This window comes from Carassius auratus, chromosome 15 (genome assembly GCF_003368295.1).
Source record: "Carassius auratus strain Wakin chromosome 15, ASM336829v1, whole genome shotgun sequence".
In the NCBI taxonomy this organism is placed as follows: domain Eukaryota; kingdom Metazoa; phylum Chordata; class Actinopteri; order Cypriniformes; family Cyprinidae; genus Carassius; species Carassius auratus.
Window position 1 is genome coordinate 22,693,512 of NC_039257.1, and position 19,344 is coordinate 22,712,855.

At 36.6% G+C, this 19,344-nt stretch overlaps 1 protein-coding gene across 1 annotated transcript in view; it reads left to right on the forward strand.

Annotated features, from left to right (window-relative positions):
• Positions 1-19,344, forward strand: part of maml2 (mastermind like transcriptional coactivator 2) — a 75,414-nt gene that overhangs the window by 30,718 nt on the left and 25,352 nt on the right. Inside the window, exon 3 of the mRNA XM_026282921.1 lies at positions 14,953-16,212. Coding sequence (XP_026138706.1) covers positions 14,953-16,212 — 1,260 coding nt within the window. The remainder of the gene's footprint in view (positions 1-14,952; positions 16,213-19,344) is intronic.

Below are 19,344 nucleotides of genomic sequence, written 5' to 3' on the forward strand. Positions count from 1 at the left end.
AAGATTCAAACATTCACTGAAGCTCCAGAAGGAAACAAGATGCATTAAGAGCTGGGGGGGAACACTTTTGAACACGATCAAGATGGCCAAATTTGTCTTATTTTGTTGAAATATTTTTTTTTTCCATTTAGTTCTGCCCTTCGTAAGCAACAGAAGATACTTGTATGTTTCCCGGTACACAAAATAAGTACAATTTACCTTGATCTTCAAATCCCAAAAGTTTTTAGTGACATCTAAAAAGTTTTTAAAAGTTAAGTACAATTTGAAGAGAAATAAAAATCTAATGAAAAATAATAGCTAAAACAATACTGACTTATCTATTTGTGGTCTACCACTAATCAAAATGAATAATCGTAATATTAACATAAATACCGTAATCATCAGTTATGATACATAATCATCTGGCATTTGAATGTCACCGTGCTTGAATCATATTGTGTAGGGAGCAATTAGCACACGCAGGGACAAAAGCTGCTGGTCTAGTAGGTTTTATCGTGTTTATCTCTCTGTGATAAGTGCTCTCTGCCTCTCTTTTCTTTTTTTATTTCCTCATTCCACTCAGAGGCTGAATGTAATTAGTTCCCATGCACAGATAACATGGAGTTGGGTCTATGAAACATTGAAATTCCACCTCTCGGTGCTCTGCGTCCCGTGTAACCGTATAAATATTATGTCTCCCTAGGAACACAATAGTGGTGTTTATTTGTATTTGTATTTTTTCTGGCCATGTTTTTTTGCCAGGTTGAATTTGAAAGGGTTTCATATTCTCACAGGAGTGGATTATAATATGCCTGAAGGGTCTGGAGAATAGATTAAAGAGCAGAAGAGCATACACACTCTTACACACAAAGATATTGGGTCTGTTTGTCAAACAGGCCGCAGTCGTCTCTTTAAATACAGTCGATGGTCTAGTAGCTGCAGTTTGAAGATATCTGAGAAATGATAAACTGTGAACAAAGATGTAAAATGATAAAGAAATGTTTCACATTCTGCACTTTTTTTTTTTTAGATCACTAAAGTAATAAAATTTGCTAAATCTGTTTGAAAAATAAGTACTCTTTAGCATTGGAAACTTATGGAAATCATACAATGGGAAAAAAGAATACACTTACGTTTGAACTAAATGCAGTGTTTTCAACATTTAAAAACATTTAATCCACAATTAAAGGAAAATGTGGTTATGGGTGGTTTTTAGCACATTGCTGTTGTTTCTGTGGTGTTTTAGGTGTTTCCTAAAGTGTGTGTGTGTGAGGTTGGGTTAGGTTTATTTCTCTGAAGGATTTTTTATGTATTGCTAAGGGATATTTTGCAAGAGGTGTTTTAACTATGTTTTGAATCGTACACCTCTTTTTGTTGTGTTTTAGAGTTGAAATGAAATGCCCAATGCTGGGTCATAGCTTGGGGTTTTATTAGGGATGCACTGATACCACTTTTTTGAGAACGAGTCCGATAGCGTAACTTTCATTTTCTTTTGTACTCACAGATACCGATACCTGAGTTTTCACAACATTTGTCATTATTTACAAATATTGTGTACAGAGACAAAATAATAACAAGAAGAATCATGTTAGTTGCCTTAATTTTTCAAACTGATATTTCCTTCAGTTATATATACACTTAATTATACCTGCTAAAATGTATTGTATAAGCTTTTTTCTTTCACTGTTCATTTTAAGGCTCATTAGAGCTGCTCCATTGCAGCAGCTCAATACTGTAATCACAAAACATTTCCCTAAAATAATGCAGGGAACCACTCGTTATACATTATTCAAGTACGTGCATACTATTTGCCTCGCCGATGTGTTATATTTGATGGCTGCAGTTGAGGAAAATGAAAGAAAAACACTGTATTTAAGATAGGCTGTTTAATATTCACAGATGTAAATTAACTAGCCCTACTTTTAGTTTTACTTTGCAGTTTTAGCTTATTATTCTTGAACTTATTTTGTTTAAGGTTTTTTATTTATTATTTATTCGTTTTTATGGTGTGAGTCAGAGTAAATTGCAACATGAATACAGTCTCATGACCGTGCAGGCTGGTACACATCGATTATGCTTTCAGCTTTCAGCAATTTTGAAAAATTTACACTTAAGACTGGTTTTGTGGTCCAGGGTCATATACTGTGTGTGTGTGTGTGTGTGTGTGTGTATGTATATATATATATATATATATATATATATATATATATATATATATATATATATATATATATATATATATATATATATATATATATTTGTATGTGTGTGTGTGTGTGTGTGTGTGTGTGTGTGTGTGTTCATAATGGTCATACAGGTCTGGAACAACTTAATGGTTGAATTTTTTTTTTAATTATTTTGGGTCAACTATCCTTTTAAAAAATAATTTTTCAAATTTTGTATTACATTTAGTTTAAACAATTTTGGTGTGTTGGGGTCAGCACAGAGGCTTATTGTAAATTGTAAATTTCTTAATCCTGAGGCGAACTAGAACCTCTGTGGCATGCTATAATTCAGTGAGGATGGTGGCAACACGGCAAAAACTTGAAAAGCTGTCATAAAATGTTTCGATTAATGGTCACAGTGGATTACTAATGCTTTATCAGCCGACATGCACATGGTGCTCGCTGCATGACAGGTTTTTAGATTCCATTTCGTAGCCATATACTGTATACTGTGATAATGTTCGAAAGCCAACATCTTTACAATGAAAGAATCTGGTTGTTATTACTGAAGAGGATTCAGTATAATACATTTTGGAATAAATAGATTTTTACATTTTCGAAGGAAATTACATTGGGTCTTGCCTGTAAGCTGGTGTATTGCTGCTGTTTGATAAAAGTAGGCAAATTACAAACTACGCCAAACATGATATCAATGTCACCATCTTTAAGCATTCGACAGTTCTTTCAGTTGGAAAAGCTGGAAAGCCTGAATAAGAATAGTTTGCAAAAGCATGATTATAAACAGCAAGGCTGTGAAAGTGACTAGTGAGAGAGCTTGATGACTGTTCATGTCCTAGACCTAGACAACCTCTGTAGTCCCGTTTAGCCACTTGACTTTATTGAAGACACGTAAAAACCTAAAAATAAAAAATCACAAGTGAAGTATTACTGATGTATTTTATTTCATTGAATAAAACATGAAAATATTCTGAGCTTGTGTTAACCACAGACCTTATTTCAATAGTTTAACCATATAAAAAATAACACTGGCTTCAGGATGATGGAAGTTCAAAAATTATTTTTTAGGAGTCAATTTTGGCTATCAAATGAAGTATACTTCAAAAGTTATGTTTTTGGTTATATGCATACACTAAGCATTCATGTCCAAACTGAAGTGTACTTCTGGCTTAAGACAAACAAAAGCACCACAGCACTTCGCATTAAAACTTTTTTTTTTCTTTTTTGAAATAGTCCATTTACATTGGCAATATTTACTAGGGATGCACCGATCATGATTTTTCATGGCCGATACCGATTTCCGATTTATTTATTTTTTTTATCTTTAAGCAACAAACAAGAAAGAAGGAAAGTGTGCATAAACAAGATGTATATTTGGTATTCTATAGGCCAAACTGGCTTTTGGCTATTAAAAACAATAACTGCAACAATCTGAAATTAACAGCTACATTACAGACATCAGCATTTAGCTTTTGTTTTTGAATTGGATTGAAACTACAGAGAACTGGCCTTAAATTTAAAGATTAAGGGGGGGGGGGGGATGCTCGTTTTCACTCAATATCCTGTTAATCTTGAGTACATATAGAGTAGTACTGCATCCTTCATAAATCCAAAAAGTCTTTAGTTTTATTATATTCATAAGAGAAAGATAGTCTGTACCGATTTTTGCCGGAAAAACACGACCGACTGGAGGCGTGACGTGTGGGCGGAGCTAAAGAATCACGAGCGTGAATAGGCTTTTGCAATGAGAGCATGTGGAAGCTGTGACATTACCTTGAGGGAAAACCCATCATCCAAAACAAACCATGGCTTACAGTCAGATTCAGCCATTTATTTATGATCCCAAATCAGATCCAGAGGCTGAAACTGAATGAAAGCAGCAGCAGCAACGACTCGCTCCGAGCGGGGCTCGAACCCGGGTCTCTGGCATGGGAGGCGGACGCACTAACAAGGAGGCAGAGATATTTGAAGCAGTTTTACTCACCGCCTGCGGTTCCAACACATGATCGCACAGAGCCATACTCGAAAAAAACTTTCCGAAACTTGTGACAAACCGGAAGGAGTATTTTGGGAACAAAAATACTCCTTCAAATGTACAACTTAATTTTTTAAACTTTGTCCATGTTTAGCATGGGAATCCAACTCTTTAACAGTGTAAAAAACTCAGTATGCATGAAATAGCATTTCACCCCCCCTTTAACTGTAACCATGTGAAATTAAAGGCAATAACTGCATAGTTCTACAATCCAAACAACACAATCAACACACATTCAATAAGATGTTTCTTGATCAGCATTCAGTATTTTAGTTTTTAAATTTGGTTTTAAATAAAAAAAGGTCTTTACCAGTGTCTTTATTTACAGACTAAATAAAAGTATGCTATATAAATAGATTATTCAAAAATGTTAAAATCAAATAATGTTGGTGCGAATAAAACAAAGCTGCAAAGTGTTTTCATTCATCCAATAAAAAAAAAATAGGGTAATGATTCACATCTAGATTTTTTTCACTTGAGCCAATGAAAAAAAAAAAACTATTCTCTCAAGTAAAAAAATCTAGATGTGAATCATTACCCTAAATTTTTTTAATTGGATGAATGAAACTTTTTCTCAGTGTGCTACAGCAGGTGATTTTTAAATCAAATTAAGTCGATGTAATTTTAAAGTAAAATAAAAATAATCAACTGTCGTTTACTTCTGGCTTTTCAAACGTGTATGCAAGTTCCACTTTACAAAAAAAAAAAAAAAAATCAGTTTTGTCACAGTTTAGTCCGTTTCGTTTCTCATCCAACACGTGAGAAGTTGATCTGATCATCTCTTCATGGTCTACTCGTGTTCAGGGCTCGGACCGGTAACAGTAAGCTCGCGCAGCTTTAGTGCGCGCAGAAAAGGGACTCTTATTTGTGCACCAGTACACCAACGGCTGATCGCTTCCTGCTGCTATCTGTGCCTCAGACATGAAGCTCTGCATTTCCAGTGCTGATCGGCTGCCCGTGTCCTGCGCACAGATTTCGAAATACTTCCACACAAATGACATAGCGAACGATTACAATGTAGTCTGTGCACGCGGCCGCACTTCCGGAAAAATCGGCCTAAAGACCAAAAACCGATTGCCGATCGCGTATTTTAAGCAAAAACCGGCCAGTTCTGATTTTTGGCCGGTCAACCGGTGCATCCCTAATATTTACTTACTTGATGGCATATTTCTGATCTGTGCCACCCCTTTCAATTGGATTGAAACAAAAATTGTATTTAGCGCAGTCAGATTTATGAGTGAGACTTTTCAGAATCAGAATGAGCTTTATTGCCAGGTACGTTTACACATGCGAGGAACTGTTCCGGGGTGTGTTTCCCAAAAGCATTGTTAGACAAGTAGACTATGGTCGCAAGTACCATCATTACCAACATAGTTCAACGATCCGTTGTTTCCGGAAACTATAGTTCAAATGAACATTCGCAAACAGCATCGCAAACTTACATGTTATGAACTACAACTCTCCACTTGTGGTTAGAAGCATAGTTTCTTGTTAGCTCTGGGGCACAATAAGAAATCTAACATACAGTACAATATTTATCTTCCATTCGATTTAAATATATATAGATTTTAATCAATACATTTTAGTTCATCCGGAACCCCGGAGTATGACATACATGTAAGAGGAAACCGCAATGAATCAAACATCAAATAAAGCAAAACGACATGGAACAAAACATAGTAAATTAATCATCAGGTGCCATGTTCAATACAGCAGCATCTCAGGAATCTTGAATCAGTTAATTAGCAGAAGTTATTATTGGACCACATTTGTGTGACATCATTATAAATGGCTAAATTGTTGAACTCATGTGGTTCAAACAACAGAGATGCGACTGTGTTCAGGAAACAGTCGGCGTATGGGAAACACACCACTGTTCAATTGAGCTATTTTGTTGGGGAAGTCGTGGCCTAGTGGTTAAAGAGTTTGACTCTTAACCCTAGGGTTGTGGGTTCGAATCTTGGGCCGGCAATACCATGACTTAGGTGTCCTTGAGCAAAGCATCAAACCCCCAACTGGTCCCCGGGCGCCGCAGCATAAATTAACACTGCTCTGGGTGTGTGTTCACAGTGTGTGTGTGTGTGTTCACTGCTGTGTGTGTGCACTTCGGATGGGTTAAATGTAGAGCACAAATTCTGAATATGGGTCACCATACTTGGCTGAATGTCACATCACTTTCACTTTTTTTTCACTTAATCCGATTATTATTTTGCATTTGGGAGATATAAAATTGCAATTGTGTTTACTCTGAAACGGAAATGAGAAAAATAACGAAAAGCTTCAGCACTTAATCTTTAAACCAACAGCATAATTTTTTTAGTGGCCTACTGTGAAATGGTTTATAGTCACTAATTTCCATTGTTCTAAAGCTAAACGATTCTTGTCTAATATTAGCGTGGCCAAAAGCACAATTCCTAGCGCACCCCAATGGTGCGATGTTACTTTACAACATTAATCTGCTGTTGTGTTCGTTTTCAACAAGAGCAATGTCACGCGTGTGATACCTCCAAGCCTTTTCACAGTTTGTGCTGAGAGCCATTTCTTCTCCTCCCTCCAGGAGTCACTTTCAAAGTGATCCAGAGTTTCTGAGCTCATTAAAGCTTAATCAGAAAATCTATTTTCAGGTCACTTGTAGCTCTGTCAGGAGGATTTCCATTGAATAGAGGGCACGGTTTCTTTGCAGCCCCTTGCCAAAATGAACATGCTAGTATTATCAAACCATCTCAAATGTGGTTGGCATACTGACAAGAAACATCAGGTTCATCTCTGTCTTAATAAGCTACTTCTGGTTGGTGGCAGTAATCTGTGTCACCATGTGAATATTTTATAAAAATGTCTTATTTAATCTAGCGAGGGACTGTGAAAGGTAGTGACACACATGGCTGTTACTGGGGTCTTCTCTTAAAATGGGACACAGTTCTTCACTGGCTAATGTTTGGGATATTGAGAGATACACAGAGAATATTGTTCAGTTGTGTTGTATTTATAATTGTACACAACTTGGGAAATAATTGCCTGTTTAGATGAAAGGGACATGAAGAAAGATACTGGAGAGTTCCAATACTGTTTCAGTATTCAGTAAGGAGGTGGCAAAGAGTTTGTAAAAGCATAGAAAGTTTGACTGATGTTGCATAAAATGTTCTGTGTTGTATCATTTTAGCAAGCATCAGTATTTCTCCCACTTATGGTTGAGTATTACATTTGCATGTTATCTATCCTGCACTGTGTGTGAATGATGAATGATAGCTCAGACTGTGCAGAGAAGCGTGCTATTTGGTTAATCACTTGCCAGCAAAAAAACAAAAAAAACAAGGAAAAAATCTAGTATTGGTTATACAGTGGCTGATAACCTAATTTTGCATTACTATAAAAGCCTGCCTCTACATACATTTTTGCAAAACTCCAATTCAATGCAGTTTTTAGCTGAAATAATAATAGTGACAGTAAAACAACTTTTATTCCTTTTACACAAATTATGATTGCAAAGATACATTATTGATTAATGAAGGATTATTTTTTACATGGTTCGTTAGACAATACTATGTAGTGACCTCAAAACAATTTCACCATAGTGCATCACATAACCAGCTCAATATGTAAGACATATTGACAATTCTTGCTTTGTAGCTCACCTGGTGCAAAATTTCACTTTGCAAATGTATTTTTACCCCACATTTGCTTTTGCTGTTGGTTAGGTTTAAACCATCTAAATGTGCGTTCATCTGTTTTGGGGAAATTTGTATATTCTTTTAGCACCACTGAAGTGGTGACATGAAATGTGCAAGAGACAACACTTTTATTTTGCAAGTTTTTGATATGCACTTTTATCATAAAATGTAAGAATAGTGAGATAAACATTTATTTTGCACAATATGGCCACATAATTCATGGCCAAAGAGAGAAAAAAAAAATGAATTGGTGAAATACTGGCCAGATCATCAGCCTGGCTAAAATATTATCACTAAATCAAATTCCACTGACACAAACACATCCCGGGATTGATCTCAGAATGTGGACCTAAAAACCTGTGGTTGGAAGCATAGTTTCGTATCATTATGGCATGTCATCTAACATAGATAATTTTCTTGTGCACAATAACATAACATGCTGTAAAATCTATCTATATTACATTCCATTTAAATACACTATATATTTCACACTATATATTTTAGGATGTCAACAATTAGCTGTGTCTTTGAAAAGTGTGCACTTTGCATGTGTGTAAATGTGTGAGGAAACCAACATGGTTCAAACAACGGAAGGAGAGACCATGTTAATCATAACTGTTTGCAGAGGGGTTTGGATAGCATATAACGGCCTAAAAACGTAACAACACACAAGCATTGACACACACACACACACACACAAACACACCTTGATGCCCTGCCTAAATCAAATCTCGCTCCATCCCTGTGAACTTGTATGAACAAATGCTGTAACCTGGTTGAGTCAGACAGTGGAAAAGTAATTTGATACTGATGCCAGCATGCCGTTCATAGCTAATTTAAATATTATACTGGCTACTGAGACACAAAGATGGGGGTGGGGTGTGGAGAAATGTGATCACTCCCAGTCCTGAAGGCATAAAAAAAAATCCCAACCCAGTAATATTTCCAGTAAATGGAAAAGCCTCCAATTTGCCGCTACAGCAAAAACTGCTCAACAGTCACTCTTCCCTGCGCTGATAATGAAGCCGGGCTGAACATACATCTCTCTCTCTGTAGGCAGTAATGTCAGATGGTGTTTAAATAACTATGCATATCAATGTGCAGGCAATATTGCGGCTGAGTGGAAATAATGTTGGTAAGGGTGGTTTCAGTCAGCAGCTACTTCATGATTATGCTGTCTTTTAAATTACATTCATCATGCTTTATCGTAAAACTGAAAACGTGCAGATGTTGGAGCAGTTTCTACTGATCTAAAATTACTTTGTTGGTGTAAGGTAATGTAGTAAGGTTCGTTCATTTGTATGTGAATATTCCTTCTTAAGTTAGGCTACACCAGCAATACTACAGTATATATACACAGTCAGTTAATTTAGTGAAGTAAATTTTTTATTTACCTGATAAAACATTTTTAACTCTAATAGTGTATCTTTAAAATGAAAGTTGTTCTATATTCAAGTATTGGTCTACATTTGTCTCTACACAGCTATTTAACTGTTACTTATGAGTCATTGTTCAAGCCAAATTTACATAAATGAAGACTTGAGGAACAAAGGGAACAGTTTTTGCACAAGGAAAATGTTGCTATCTTTACAGCAAGCCAACAGTGGGAAATGTAATTCATGCAAATGAGGGACACAGATAAAGCCTTCTTTTGTCTAACAGCATCAATCTAATGGCTAAATTTATCCACACAGTTAATACTAGGCTTCGAGACACTCGTTTTTGGAAGGATTTTTTTCTTTTTCAGCAAATGTTTTCAGGGAGCACAGGCCTGCTGCGAGCAAAACAGGTGGATTAGTGAAGATGGAGGGATATACATGATATGATTAAGAATGGGTCTTATTAACTGTAGCAGTGTGTGTGTGCACATATTTGTGTATAAAACCTGTGTAAAGGTTGCACACAAAAATTGATTTATCAATAAGTTTGCAGATTGTAAAATAGAGAAACTAACCAACAAACAGACAATATAGAAATCACTTGTGGTGGCATTAGAAACATGGGTTGTGTTGAGGAAAAAAAGTCTATATGCATAGGTAACAATAACTAAGTGACCCCAAAAACAGGTCTTTTTAACAAAAAAAAAAAAAAAAAAGATCATTGCTGTGACAGGTGCTGCATAAAAATATAGCTGATCACATGTAGTCTAGACTTCTATAAAAGTTGTTTTGTGTTTACCCAAAGACCTTGGTGCATTCTCTCAGCGCAAAACCACATCTTTAGAGAGCAATGTGCCTGAAGAGAGTGATGAATGGCTGTACAGAAGATAGTTTGTGCATGTATTATGCTAATTACTAACTATGGGCATGAGCTCCTTAATTTAAAATGAATCTAGATTTCAACAAATTTATTCATGTTAGCTCAGGGTTCTCCAATTGTCCATATTAGTGCTGTCGCTATTAGTTTAAAAATCGATTGCACAATCGATCGGTCCAACCAAAAAAAGTTTTGAAAATGAAAATAGGGAATCGATTTTAACCAAATATGTACACTATTAATTTTAAAAGAATTAAACAATTAAAAAATATAGATGTAACAAAACTCACAAACAAGCAGAAAAAGAAAATAAAGAAATCCGAAAGTGCAATATGCATTGGGAAAGCTAGATATAAAATATCAGCAATTTTACGCGCCTACAAGACCCAGTGACATCGAAAGCGACCTCCCTGTATTCACACCAAACGCGAATAGAGCATCTGGCGCGAATGATTTTAATGTTAAGTCAATGTATAGACGCGTTTACGTGCGTCTGGAGGTCTCACGGCGTGGTAGACACAAATTTGCCTCATTTGCGCATCTAGTTACAGGAGATTCTGAGTCATGAAAAGGACCATTGCAAGCTGACAGACCTTGCGCAGCTGTATCTGAGTGTCCCTGGGACATCAGTGCGGTCGGAGCACGTCTTCTCAACAGCTGGACATACAGTGAATAAAAAACGCTCTGCTCTGGACCCCGAAAATGTTGATCGACTTGTTTTCCTGTACAATAAATTTGTAACTTTTTGTGCATTTCAATATGCCTGCCTAGTGCATATTGGAGCCTGGCCTAAGTGTCTGTTACGTTTAATAAAAAAACTCAAGTCCATTTAAAGTTACATTTTTTTGAACAGTTGTTTGAAATGGATTGAATCATTATTTAAAATAATCTTGGAGGTTTTTGCAGTGCCTAAATCATAAATGCAGCCGGGTTGAAGCCTGCAGTGATGTTTTTCTTTTGTTATGGCAGCCGTCCCGTCTGCATATACATTTTTTCGAGAATGTTACACTCCTCTTGCTGTTCTGCATGAAACTTCATGCCAATAAATAAGAAATATTGCTGACTTGTGCATTTCCAGCACTCTCTTTGCATTCGTCCGTTATTTGATGTTGATAAAAGAAACGTTTTTTTTTAGACATGGAAAATCGATTTTACGATCGATTCAATGAACACTTATGTCTTAAAAATCTAAAATGTTTTTTTTTCACAAAAGTGACAGCCCTAGTTCATATCACGATCCCAATCGGCTGATAATCGTTTTGGGAACATTGATCAGTGTTAACTAAAAAGCCGATCTCAAGCTGATGAAGGGCCTGCCATGAGAGGTTTGCATGAAATCCAGCGGCTCAGTCTCTGCCCAGCATGGGTGAAATAATTACAATGCTTTAGGTGAGGTACAATTCATATTTTCTTAACCCTCTGGAGTCTAAGGGTATTTTTGGGGCCTGGAGAAGTTTTGTCATGCCCTGATATTTGTGCTTTTTTATGTTTCTTATAAACATCTAAATGGGTAAAGTCTAATATCACTGTAATCAGCACAAACTGGGCTATAATAATATGTTTGCAGGATGTATGTACATGATTGTGTTTTTGAGAAAACAAAAAACCTTTATGTGTGGTTAGTGAAAAACTAAAAATGTTAAATCACTTGAATGAGGCCATAAAACACATACAGAACATCGGTTCCCCTGACTTTTGAGAACTGGAGCTTGTAGCCTAGAATTTTTCTTTCTAAATTATGTGAAAATCATTTTATTTACTCACTTAAAGAAAAAAAAATATATTGATTTAAATTTTCTAAGACACTTTTTGTTGGTAAAAGTCATATGCGAGAAGGCATCAACTATCATGAATATCATTGTGATTTACACCTGAGAAGACAAAGACCTGAGACATAATGACCCTTTCAGTCAGCTTGTGTCACTGAGAGGGAGGAGTTACAAGAAAGAAGGTGAGGACTAAATAAATCTATATAGTTTTATGTTTGTAGTTTATTTAGCATATATTTAATTATCCCACAACATAATTTAATATCCACTTGGGAGTGCAGTTAAACAGTTTATTAGGAACAATCAAAGCTGACTTTCAAACTGAATTTTTTGCATCATTACTCCAGTCACACAATCCTTCAGAAATACTTTGAACAATCAGATGTTCTACAAAAAAAAAAAAAAAACACTTATTGTTATTATTATTATTAATAATATTGAAAAGAGCTGAGAATATTTTTTTCAGTTTTTTTAGGGGGATAAATTGAAAGAACAGCATTGTGTTACATTTGTTACAGTTACATTTCTTTGTTACATTTATATTATTTACATCAAGCTTTTGAATTGTATAGTATTGTATATTGTTACTGAAACTACATATTTCATTTGATTATACATTTAATCAGGAATTATAGTTTGGAAAAAGTCTAACTAGTAAAATGTTTACAAGTTATGTGAAAACTAGTACAAGTATATAAATAAATAAAAAGAGACTTGCTGAATAAAGTGCTTAATTCTTTTTTTTTCTGAGGAAATCCATTTCTCAAATCCTCAACCACATCACATCTTTTCGGGGTGAATTATGTCTTATTCCTCTCATCGCGAAGCAAACAGTAAAATAAAAATAAAAAACTTGAAGAACAGTCTCGCTGCTTTTTCTTCTGTGTGGGCGTATTCAAGCCGCGCGCTTCAGTTTGAATCTGAATAGCGCGTTAAGCGCGGGGGCGTGGTCACATTAGAAGATAATGAAGGGAGACCTGAAAAACAGACACGCGTTATTTTCATATGGATTACTTTATCACGGAATATTTGTTTTCGGTGGCACTTGTTTAATTTCAAAGTAGACATGTCAAGCTTTCTATAGATATCTCTTATGTCTCTTCGTTGAGTATTCATGGAGTTACAGTTCATTTTAATGACGTGTTTGTAAATGAAGATCAGCGCAGACAAAGGCTGCAGACAGCACACCTTGTTTGTTATCTTTATTTTATAAATGCACAAAGTTTTGTTGTTATTATGTCTGTATGCAAAAAAAGTAGACCCTTTATAGATTCGATCGATATATTGCTCTTATCTGTACGATCAAAACTGAAAGTGTAATTTAAGTTATTTTCGGGTTATGAGGAGAAAATGCCTCGTAATGCGTATACGCGTTAATCGACTTCAGAGAGTTAATAAAATAACTGATAAAGCAATTTGAAAAAGTTTCTGCGAGATAGAATTTCAAAAAGCATGAATGAATCACCACGTGCTCTTTTTCTCTCAAAATGCAAATGGCTTCAAATTACAGCATGTCTGCACTATAAGCGAGCTGAGTAAAAACATTAAAAAGTGTCTAAAATGTGTGCGCATCACTGTTTAACTCAACGCTGTTAAAATGTATGAAACTGTTTGCTGAAATAACCCCAATCTTAACAACTGCATTAAAATAAGAGTGTGATGCACATGAAATTGCTTTTGTTACTATAGCTACGTGTACTGTGTTAAGCTAACTGAGGCTTGTTATAGCACTTATATATCATTGCTCTTTTTGTTGTTTTTGATTGCTTCCGCTGTTCTCATTCTTAAGTCGCTTTGGATAAAAGCGTCTGATAAATGAATAAATGTAAATGCTTTAGCAACTTAATAAATCTAAAAGTAAATGCAAAGGTAAAAAGCATTGAATGATTCATGAAAGCTTGTTATACTGTAGTTTGTAAAAAAAAAAAAAAAGTATCGCAATGTTGAAAAAGCATTTAAGTAACAATGTTTGGATTTAAAATCAAAATAATGGTTAAATGTTGTGTTTGTGGTAATGGATCAGGAGCAGGCTCATGCATGTTGCTTCTGTACCAAACATGGACTATATACACACTGCAAACAGAGTATGTGTGAACCTCACATACAGCCCACAAAACCAGGCTTGCACGATTGCAAAAATACAGTGCATGATCAAACATTTAAGTGAAAGAAATATATATATATATTTTTTTTTAATGGCCCCCTCCACCCCTCAAATGAAAATTTTTTTAAAAAAAATCCTCTCACAAGAGTCACCTGTCACCCTAATTCAATAAATGTCTAAAAATCTTTATTGGATCATCTCTATAAGTAATTCTACATGATAAAAAGAAGGCTTTAATAAGTGATTGGATCGGCAGATACTGCTTTCTGCGATCGGTGATCGGCCTCAAAAATCCTGATCGGAGCACCCCTAATGTCAGCAACTGTTGTGAATCTAATAAAAAAAAAAGAAAAAAAAAAATGACATGAGAGCTTACTATGTGCACAACTTGCATGGAATTATTAGAAAATTAAACCAAATGTCTAGCACATGCATTCTTAGTAAGTCAGAGTTTACCCTATATCTGCAGACACATTACCCTATTAGTGCCATGTGAGAAATCATTCAGCTTTCCATTTTAAATCTAATAAGTCTCTTTTGAAATTCAAAAATGGACATCTGAACAAGGCTAAAGTGTCTCGGCAGTATATTGCAAAACTGTATCAATTTTCAGAGATAGCTTGTCCACAGAATACAATTTTATACACTAATATTTAGAACTCCCATCATAGTTTTAATTGGTTTGAAACATCAAAGTGTATTTTAATAAGAGTTCATTAATTAGATGGAGATGATCTTGTTACATTATGTGCCCTTGTCTCTCCCAGTTGTGCAGAACATTAGTTCATTTTTGAAAGCTAGCGTAAGGCTTTTGAAGAATTCTTTTGATCAGATCTGTAGAGCAGTAACCCTTTAACTGTCAATCAAACAGTCTGTTTGGACATTTTTTCATCTGACTTGTAAAACAATATGAGATCAGTAAAATGCCTCACTGACTTTACATTCTTTGCATTTTCAGCAAGGACTGAGGAGAAAGATTGAAGCGCAGTCTCCTGGATATACATCCAAGCAGAATGGCCTCTCCTGTGGGGCGTCAGGGTCCGACTTCAAGCGCCTCCGCATGGAACCCAGCTCTTTTCGTTCTGGTTGCTGTGCTTTGGCTTCAGGGCAGACTCAAAGATTGGTTGGCGATGCCAACCAAGGTAACATCCCTCGAAGAAAGGACACCTTCATGATGCCTCACGGAATCAGCAGTGATTTATTCAACACAACTCTAAGGGATATGAAGAAGGAGCCAACTGAAGTTCAGACCTGTGGCCAGTCGTCCACGGATCATGCCACGATGACATTTGATTTCAAAGATGAAGTAAGTGGACAGATTGACCCAGAGCTCCAGGATTTGTTCGATGAGCTCACCAAGACCGTGCCATCACTCAACGATCTAGAGCTGGAGAAGATGCTAAAGCAAGATGATGACTTTGGCCTGGATCTTGGTCGGCCCAGTTCAGCTGGTGCGGCTCCTCCTTGTATTCACTTGGATAAGCCGATCAAGACAGAGTACTCACCAGATTTTAGCCAGGCCACTGGAAGTTCTGCACAACTAAGACCAGCCTCTGCCGGACCTTCTTTCTCCATGGCCAACACAAATTTATCCACCTCACCCATCACTTCAGGACACCATGGTCAGGTACCGACTGGAGGTCCCTCTCTAGGTCGTCCAGCATGGCCTGAGATGTCACATGCTGAGCAGCTAAAGCAAATGGCCGCTAACCAACATCAGCCCAACTCTATGCTCCACAACCATCAGCAGAGTCAAGCAGCAGGGGTTAGGAACTGGTCTACCGCCTTAGGTGTCCACCAAACTCCTGGCTCTTTCAGTCAGGAGACTCTTCCAGGTAATGTTTCCCTTTCTCAGCAGAGACTCAATGCTCAGAGTACTGGTCAGGCCAAAGGCATGTCCAACTGCTTTCTCAAACCCAATGAATTCAACCCATCCCATCACATGGACACGAAGGTTATCAGCACTAAACCCCTGCTGCATTTCAGCCCTAAAGCACCACCTTCCACCATGAGCCAACAAATGCCCATCATGGCTGCTCCACCAAACAAAACAACCATGCAACAGCAGCCATCTACAGCAGGCCAGGGCATGCACTTTCAGAACTGCCAGCTGCCCATGCAGCCATCTGCCTGCCTTCAAACAAAGCCTTTAAGTCAAAGGTCTCCACTCAATCAACATAGTGCCGGAATCAGTTTCAAAATGGCACAGCAGAGACAGGTAAGACAATGTGTTTATGGTCCTCTTAACAGTTGATGCTTGTCAAACTGTATGATGTGTTCCCAGTGAGATCTTGGGTAAAAGCCATAAGACACTGGGTTGCATTCCCTAATCATTGGAGGTGTAATTATTCACTTGTTTCCTCGAAGCATCGATTTACAAATCCTACTGATGCAATGCAATCTTAAAACATGGATTCTTGTATTGCAAATAAAAACATTTTGGTCAAGTAAAATATATAAACATAATGGTCACTGACTATCACATGATCAAATTATATCTCTTAGCTTTATAAATGTCTTTATAGTCTTGAATCAAATGATAATTGATAATTCATTGCATGGCGATTACCAGTGAAAGAAAACATGTGCATTGCACTCACCACAATAAACGGTTTAAAAAAGTTAGTTCACCCCAAATTTGAATTCTGTCATTAATTACATGTTGTTCCAAACCAGTAAGACCTCCATTCATATTTGGAACATAAATAAAGATATTTTTATGAAATCTGACAGATTTCTTACCCTCCATAGACAGCAAGGGTTCTACCAAGGTCAAGGCACAGTAACGTAGTAAAGCAGGACATCGTTACAATAGTCCATCTGACATCAGTGGTTCAACTGCAATTTTATGAAGCTACAATAAAACTTTTTGTGCTCAAAGCCTGTGAACCATGTATCAAATCTATTTGTCTATTAAAGATTCAAAGCCCTACTAAACTCACATTTTCTTGATTCACCAATACATCTGCTTTAAATGTAATTCTGAATTTGGTCATCCAAATAAAACCCACAAAAACTATATATATATATATATATATATATATATATATATATATATATATATATATATATATATATATATATATATATATATATTCTCAGAAAAAAGCACATCTTTATGGATCATCATACTATATATTTTCTAAGAGTAACAAATAGTTGTCATCAGGTCGAGCATCTGGTTGAGAAAAAAAAATAATTGTGAGAAGTTTGGTTCCGTTGTTAGTGAAAGAGACCCACTGTGTGACATTAACTGTCCTTTGTGTTAGACTGCGTGATATATTAAGTCTTGAGTCCAATAATTAGCTTTGCTACATTTTTCATTTAACACTCTATCACATTTCAGCTGTGCAGAGCAGGTTGTTCTTGACACAATGGAGTCGTGTCAAAACCACACGCCCTGCTTTCTATCCATCTGTCTGTCTGTTGTGTTAGCCGTTAGCAGTCTGTGACTGTTCTAAACTCAATGGTGCTGCACTTTGCTGTAGGCCTGTTTTTCCTTTTTGTTTTTCACAATTGTTGTTTGTGTCTATGTGGGTGAGAGGTGCCTTGAATTTGTATATCCCCTCAAAGCAGTTCGACGGTAGTCCCGACTTGCTAGAGCATGGTGGATTAACATGCCAAACTTCTAATTTCTTCGCCTGTCACAGTAACTCGCCGTCAGGGCATAGATGCGCGCTGCGGGATTTGCTAATTGGAGGTTGTTAGCTGCAAGGGACAAGTTGTGGAAAATGACAGTAATCTGCTTAGCCCAGTGCCGGAGGTACACCACTGATTTGTTATGATTTGGGAGCTTTAGAACATCCCCCTTTTGGGTTTCATACAAACAGTCTCTCTCGACTCTCTTTGTTGGAAACGATAAGGAGAACCACACAAAAGGAGTAGTCTTTAGGCTCTCCAGACGAGGTAGGGGAGCATGGAAAGACATGCTTGATTTTGACACAAAGATGTAGTTCAATCACATGAACATACAGCTCTTTTTGCAGCCATTGATGGGAAAGTTGTTAGTGTTTTTTTAAGGTCTTTTTTCAGTGGACCTACACAATAGGCTTGAACTGTTTGCATGTTTGTTTTCCAATGAGTTCAGTGTTCTGCCATCTCAGCTGTTTTTGCATATTGTTATAGAACTATGACTCCAGAGTCCAGACACTTCAACATTGTTGGGGAAACTATTCAAAAAGTGTAGGTAACTTGGCTATCAACTAGTCTAACAACTGACAGATGCGGTATCACTGAGTAAGTATCTGCTTGTGAAAAGAAATGCACTTAATTGTGTTTTGTGTGCATTTTTTTGTGTACTTCAAATCTTAAAAAATATGTAATAAATATAATGTAATGAACTACATGGCTACTTTTAGTACAATTTTAAGTAAAATTTCAAATTTGTATTATATACGCTATGCTCTCTTCTGAAGACATCGTAGGAATATGCAGCTCATTTACATTTAAAACAATACACAGCAAAACAGCTATTTTTTATTTATTTTTGACACACCCCAAAAATTGAATTTTCCAGATGTTATAATAAATTATCCATCAGGTATTTTAAGCTGAAGCTTCACAAATTCTGGGGACACCCAAGACCAATATATTAATTTTAAATATACTAATAATGAAGTAATTGTAAAAGTATAGTTACAATTATGTTTAAATGCATGTCATACAGGTTTAATTATTTATTTATACTTATTCTGTAGTAAGTACTCATTTTAATAGTATGTTAAATTAACTCCTTTTTCTAATTACACTACAAGCTTATATTTTATGTTCACGCTTTAAGGTCCAATTCTTGCTATTAAAAAACGTGCTAAATCTGTTATTGAGCACTTCTCCTTTGCCGAGATATCCATCCACCTCACCGGTGTGGCATATCAAGATGCTGATTAGACAGCAGGAATATTGCACAGGTGTGTCTTAGGCTGGCCACGATAAAAGACCACTCTAAAATGTGCAGTTTTATCACACAGCACATTGCCCCAGTTGTCACTAGTTTTAAGGGAGCATGCAGTTGGCATGCTGACTGCAGGAATGTCCACCAGAGCTGTTGACCGTGAACTGAATGTTCATTTCTCTACCATAAGCCGTCTCCAAAGGCGTTTCAGAGAATTTGGCAGGACATCCAACCACAGACCACATGTAACCACACCAGCCCAGAACCTCCACATCCAGCATCTTCACCTCCAAGATCATCTGAGACCAGCCACATGGACAGTTGCTGCAACAATCAGTTTGCATAACCAAATAATTTCTGCACAAACTGTCAGAAACTGTCTCAGGAAAGTTCATCTGCTGCTCGCCGCCCTCATCGGGGTCTCGACCTGACTGCAGCTCTTCGTCGTAACAGACTTGA